Source organism: Monopterus albus, unplaced genomic scaffold (assembly GCF_001952655.1).
Source record: "Monopterus albus unplaced genomic scaffold, M_albus_1.0 scaffold394.1, whole genome shotgun sequence".
Taxonomy (NCBI): Eukaryota; Metazoa; Chordata; class Actinopteri; order Synbranchiformes; family Synbranchidae; genus Monopterus; species Monopterus albus.
In genome coordinates this window covers 341,626-348,369 of record NW_018128274.1, presented here as the reverse complement: position 1 = coordinate 348,369, position 6,744 = coordinate 341,626, and the positions used below count along the sequence as shown (strand labels likewise).

The 6,744-nt window shown below is 37.2% G+C and overlaps 1 protein-coding gene across 3 annotated transcripts in view; it reads left to right on the top strand.

Moving 5' to 3' along the window:
* The first annotated feature begins 2,985 nt into the window (after window positions 1–2,985).
* LOC109951519 (muscarinic acetylcholine receptor M4-like) overlaps window positions 2,986–6,744 on the top strand; it is a 53,226-nt gene continuing 49,467 nt past the window's right edge. For all 3 annotated transcript variants that reach the window (XR_002273627.1, XR_002273626.1, XM_020586071.1), the window contains exon 1: window positions 2,986–3,485. Coding sequence is in view for 1 of the 3 variants with exons in the window: in XM_020586071.1 (XP_020441727.1) it covers window positions 3,431–3,485 (55 nt within the window). In the remaining 2 variants the exon portion in view is untranslated. The remainder of the gene's footprint in view (window positions 3,486–6,744) is intronic.

The following is a 6,744-nucleotide window of genomic DNA, read 5'->3' as shown; positions in this document are numbered from 1 at the left end:
CTTTGTATCAGTGTGTTAATGTTAATTTGTAAATTGTCTTAACAGGTGCTTGCATCATGCCTCTGACCGTGATGAAGGGAGGAAAGCTCGCGAGGGTCAAGCTGGTGTTGATGCACACAGTCACCAAATTTGACAGATGTTATGCTATACCCAATGACTTCTGCTTTATCACCTTCATTTCACACAGACACGAAATCTTGTTGGCTGAACTGTTCATTGTTTTAAATTTACCACACCTGTTTGAGTGTTTGTCCAAAAGGTTTATATGTTATTGCTTTTCATAAAAAATGTTAAATTTTATCTTTAGATGCAAAGTTTTGGAAAAAATATTATTTGCAGTTTTGATGGATACTATGCTGTTAATTGCCGTTTGTGAATTAAAGCACAATCCTGTGCGTCTGAGCCGCTCCTAAATGTCCACCTGCGTCAGCAGAAAGAGAGAGCGAGAAAGGTGGTAGATGGTTGCTCTTCTGTGGCCAATATATTAAATAAAATGAAGGAACCGTGGCTATTTATAAATACCTCGACGTTTCCTTTCAGCGGATCTTCTGAAGCACTGGTTAGACTGCAAGTCTATGGAGTAGTGAGATGGTAGCCGCTGGAATGCGCAACTTAAGCACCCATCTCAGTAACACTGAATTCATGACAATTGTCTCTATGATTGTCCTCTATTATATGTGTATAAAGCTTAAGAATGGCATAATATGAGCACAAAAGCGGCAAGAGGAAGAGGAAAAGCATAGAGAGAGCTGCTAGACTGGGGAGTCACGTGACACACAGGCAGCCAATGGCATGGTATAGTATTGGCCCATTCATTGTCTATGGACAAATAGACAAAATATAAATGTCGATTATAAAGAAACCATAAAAGATATCAAGATGATTTTTGCACCATTGGTAGCTGAACGTCTCACGAGTTGAAATGGTGTTTCTACCCCAAGGTATGCTAGAGATATTAAGCTTCCAACTTTGCCCCATTCATTTCCAATGGGGAAAAATATGATGAAAAAAGCTGAATAGCTTAAAAAGTATAAAAGTTATAAAAATGTTGTATACAAGCACACATGTCCTTAATAAGATGAACAGTTTGATACCTCAATGGCCCTTCTAGGTGAAAGTATGCTGAAGGAGTTAGGTGCCAAAGAACAGCAGCGGAACCCTGAATAATGAAGAAGAAGATAACAAGAGTGTGGATGCTCGCATCCAGACTAATAAAGAATAGAATAACATAGTATGGATGCTTGTCAGCATCCATACAATAATAAGAACTAGAAATTTGCATTTTCTGAAGAAAATGCGTATGGATGCTGAGGGGTCCCATTCATTTGAATGGGTCAAGATTTTCAAAATAAAGCTAAATATTTCAAAAGTGTGAAGTTTAGAAAGATTCTGAATGGAAGCATGAAAGTCCTTGAAGAGTTTAACATTTTGATACCTGAAATAGCTGAAAGTATGCTACAGTTGAATGTTTCCACTCATTTGAATGGGGCAAGATTTTCAAAATAGCTAAAGCTAAATATTTTAAAAATATGAAGTTTACAAAAGATTTGAATAAAAGCATGACTGTCCTTGAAGAGCTGAACATTTTAACAGCTGAAATGGCTGAAATTATGCTGAAGTTTAATTTTCCCTTCATTTGAATGGGGCAAGATTTTCAAAATAAAACTAAATATTTCAAAAGTATGAAGTTTAGAAAATGTCTGAATAGTAGTATGAATGTCCCTGAAGAGCTGAACATTTTGATAGCTGAAATTATGCTGAAGTTGAATTTTCCCATTCATTTGAATGGGGCAAGATTTTCAAAATAAAGCTAAATATTTTAAAAATATGAAGTTTACAAAAGTTCTAAATAGAAGCATGAATGTCCTTTAAGAGCTGAACATTTTAACAGCTGAAATGGCTGAAATTTTGCTGAAGTTGAATTTTGCCATTCATTTGAATGGGGCAAGATTTTCAAAATAAAACTAAATATTTCAAAAGTATGAAGTTTACAAAAGTTCTGAATAGAAGCATGACTTTCCTTGAAGAGCTGAACATTTTAATAGCTGACAGTATGCAGAAGTAAATGTTTCCATTCATTTGAATGGGGCGAGATTAGTTCACTGGTTAAAATCATTGGTCATTGATTAAAATGGTTATTTTCTTACTCTGTATTCAGAAGAATTCAATATTTACTTTCATATTTAATTCAGCTGCAAAGACATTTCATTAGAGAATTTGTTTTACATTCATTTGAATGGGTCAAGATTTTCAAAATAAAGCTAAATATTTCAAAAGTGTGAAGTTTAGAAAGATTCTGAATGGAAGCATGAAAGTCCTTGAAGAGTTTAACATTTTGATACCTGAAATAGCTGAAAGTATGCTACAGTTGAATGTTTCCACTCATTTGAATGGGGGCCAAACTTTCAAAATAAAGCAAAATTTTTCACAAGTATGAAGTTTAGAAAAATTCTGAATAGTAGCATGAATTTCCTTGAAGAGCTCTACACTTTGATACCTGAAATACCTGAAAGTATGCTGAACTAGTTGAATTTTCCCATTCATTTGAATGGGGCAAATTTTTCAAAATAAAGCTAAATATTTCAAAAATATGAAGTTTATAAAACTTCTGAATAGAAGCATGAATGTCCTTGAGGAGCTGAACATTTTGATACCTGAAATAGCTGAAAGTATGCTGAAGTAGAATATTTCCATTCATTGGAATGGGGCAAAACTATCAAAATAAAGCTAAATATTTCAAAGGTATAAGGTTTGGAAAAATTCTTAAGACAAACATGAATGTCCTTGAGCAGGTGAACATTCTGATAGCTGAAAATATGCTGAAGTTGAATTTTCCCATTCATTTGAATGGGGCAAGATTTTCAAAATAAAGCTAAATATTTCAAAAGTATGAAGTTTAGAAGTTTTTTTAAATTGGAGATTCAGTGAAGGATTGGTTGAGAAAAATGACATCATAAATCTCTCCCTTTTTCCTCTCTCTCTTTTTCCTGTCGCGTGCTTGCTCGGACTGAAAGGCAAGCTTTCTGGTGCGTGAGAAACCATGTGTGTGGAAGTGGAACAGCCAGATTTATAACTGACCGTGAGTCATTTCTAAGGAATCGCTTGGTTTAATTTTTGTGCGTGTGTAGATTTGTATGACACCCCGAATGATTGACACAGCGCTTCCCCCGCCCCCACGCAGAGTGAAAACTGTCACATACACATTGGTTAATATCAGCAGAAAGATACAGCATCACAGAAGGACCACCTGCACGGTGAACTGTTATCCTCCGGAAGAGTAAAAGAGGGGGAAAAATAACGAAATATTCTAAAATTGTACACGAGCTACGGAAGGAATTTTTGGTGCGACTGCTGGCGGAAAACTTGGGAGAAAGCAGACGAAAGGGAGCGAGGTCTCAGGTTGACTGTTGTTGGTGCACCGCCATGCAACATGAGTAACGACATTAACGGAGGTGGAGGGCTTCAGCCTATCTGGAGCTTCAATGGTAAGTGAAAGGCTAAATAATGATTGTTTTTAATGTAAGCGTACAACATAGGCTTGAGCATACCGTTAATGCGGTTAGTGTTAATGAATTGACAGGAGGTTGTGATCCAACCAGTAAAAGAAACGAAATAAGCGTAAATTAAGTTTTTTCCTACATGATATCGGATTTGTCTTGCCTTTCTGTTGTATGTATATATAGATTTTAGGTTTTGGGATTGATGCCATCCTGAAAACGTGGGTAAAGTGCGTTTAACTGGGGTTCCTGCCCCCCCCCCCCGCCCCCCTTTTTTTAACTAACGAAACTGTACTATTTAAACAACACTGTAAAGCAAATGATATTTACAGCCAACCAGTTTATTTAAATTTTTAGCTTATTTAAATTGCAGTAAATAATTAGAGTGGCTGTATTTAGTCCATGAATGTCTTTTATTAACTCCGTGGGAGTTATTTTTTCTGCTCTTAAACCTGATAAATTTTGGTCATTGGTCAAAAAAAGTGAAAGAGGAGAGCAGATGAACAGAATTAGGTTTTCAGATTAAAAAAGATGAATAAACTCTTCCTCGCCTCCTTATCAATCTCCATGTTTTTGACTTTTTTCATCACTTTTTCTTTTCCTCATCTTTTTCCTCCACCTTTCATGTCTTTACTGTAATATGAAAGTGATGTCTTGAAAAGAGAAAAATATTAAATTGTGTTTATAGAATTTTACAAATACATGGACATTGTGCGGTTTATCCTAGAGCAGGTGATTGACATGTTTTTGTGAGGTTCCCACAAAATGAGAGCTACTGAAAGATATGAGAAGAGGATTGTGGCAAATCACAAACCGTTAGAAGCCACTCAGTGACCAGAACATCAGTCATATCACAATATAATTTTTTTTCAGACTGATACTTCAGTTTTGTTGTTGATAACTCGGTTCTAATACATGTTTTGAAGCTGAATGAATGTATGATTTAGGCCAAAGCTTTGGGCAAGCAGCCGTACCTCAGTCTACTGATGCTGCTTTTTATTGTCCTGAACCATCTGCTTTACAGTTGTGGTGTCCCTGATTATGCTGCTTGCATTCTTCTTCAGTCTGGCATAGATTGTGTCCAGTTTTAGGAGCTCCAATGTGCTGGGCCACTTAGCAGCTGTGCAGTTCGCATATACCACACAGTGACATTGTTTCAGGATGCTCTTGGTGTTGCTGCTGTAGAAATTCAGCATTTGTTTCTGTGGAAGCTGGGCCTGTTTCAGCTTCCTGAAGAAGAGGGTGAGGTTTTGATGGTCCAGTCAGGGGTGGATATAGAAATTTTGGCTGGGGTGGCCAGGCTGGGGCACAGACCCTCTTGTCCATGGGCCGTTGGTGGAGTTGGGGTGGTCTTTCTCCTTTGTTCTCTTGAGGTTAATGATCATCTCCTCTGTCATTGAGGTGTTAAGGAGCAGGTCACTGTCCTTACTCCACTCAGTTATTGATTGCATGACACTGTCCAGGAGTTTCATTTTTTTATTCCATTTTCATTTTTGGAAGTAACATGCATATTTAAATTTTTCCTGACAGTTTATATTGCCATAGACTATTTTACAAATTGAGTTAATACTTGGTTACCAAAACAATGGATTTTTTTCCCAGGAGGAAAAGGACTGCAAGGCTCTGGTACAAGAGAATGATTGACAGCTCTGGGCTCTTCTTCATTTTCTCTGATTCCTCCAGTGTCTCTTCCCCTCCATCAGCATCTCATCTGTTGTTCTCACCTGTCTCCTCACCTTTTGTCTCCCGTCTTCGTTGTGTTCTCCTAATTCTAGATTATTTGCAGAGGATAGATCTCTGTAGTGTAAAGGCATCTGTACATGTATGTAGTTATGAAGAATTTTGTATGTGGGTGTGCATTTACATGATCATCTATTTCAGCGGGTTCTTTGACTGTACAGTAGAGGATGTGCTATTGACACTAAATATCAAATGAAATCTGCTACAGAATGAATTCAAACTCATAAAAACCACCTTTTGTGGCCCAGTCATAGCCCAGATCTTTCTCAATAAAGATGACACAGAACGATATCAGACAGCAATTCACACTATGTGCCCTAAGAATATGGCTGAGCCAAAGAAGCTCTGTGAGGAAGAATGGTTCAACATTCCTCCTGAACATTGTGCAAGTCTGATACAGAAAACATTTAAGGTTATTGCTACCAAAGGAGGTTCATTGGTTATTAAATCGAAGGGTTTTTCCACCAGTACTGTGAATATTTGATGGGTGTTCAATAAAAACACAAAAGATAACAACTGTTTGTGTTATTAGCTTAAGCAAAATATTATCATCTAATGCTCTGTCTGGGAATGGCGATACATATATCTGTAGCGTGACGCACTAGTGCGGTAGTGTAACCAGAGCAGAGATCACACATGTTCTGGATTCACAGACATTATGGTGACTAAACAAAATTTGGTGCTGGTTTTATACAGTATTTTGTGTGTGTGTGTGTGTGTGTGTGTGTGTTTGTCTTTATATACTTGTGCAAACCAACCCCTGACGGAACACCTTTCTTGTGTGGACATTTCTTCTTGTGTGTCCACACAAGGAAAATGCTAGGATGGCTCCTTTCATCCTAAAGAATAATCTGTCTAAGTTTCAGAAGATGTCCACATACCGAGAGTAAAGTCAGAAAAATGTGTGCCAGCTTGTGCTCTAAAAGTATCATGCTCTGTTTAAATACTGCTTAAGCTGAATTCATGCAATACTGCCTGTATCTTTAAAAGGGTGCAGACAGGGCAGCTTAGAAGGTGGCGGGAATCAAGCAATATTTATAACACCTGGAACTTGATCCTCACCTTCAGCTAATGTTGCATTAAATGCATGCCTCGATACTGCGGAGACTGCAGTAGCACCACAATCGGTGTGCTGACAGATACGACGAGGAGAGAACCGTGAAAGCTGACTTAGATGATGAAAAAAAAACTGCAAATTGTCCAGGTAAGATTTATGAAACTAGTTAGTTGTTTTGGTTTGAAACTAAATTCTGGTTTAGTCCTCTGGCTCATTCTCCAGCGTTAGTATTTGTGAAGCTATTAAGCTAATGTTTGCTTTGAGTTATTTCTTTAAATAGAGGCTCACAAGTTAAAGCTATTTAAATAGTCTTTGAAGATATGCTAACTTTATGCAGGAAAATAAAGCTGATGTATGCTTTATTTGTAACAGTTTTTCTGTAACATTGTCAATATGTTTCAGATTTACTCTGAATTTTACAGATGATGAACAGAAAAAGGAAGGCACAAG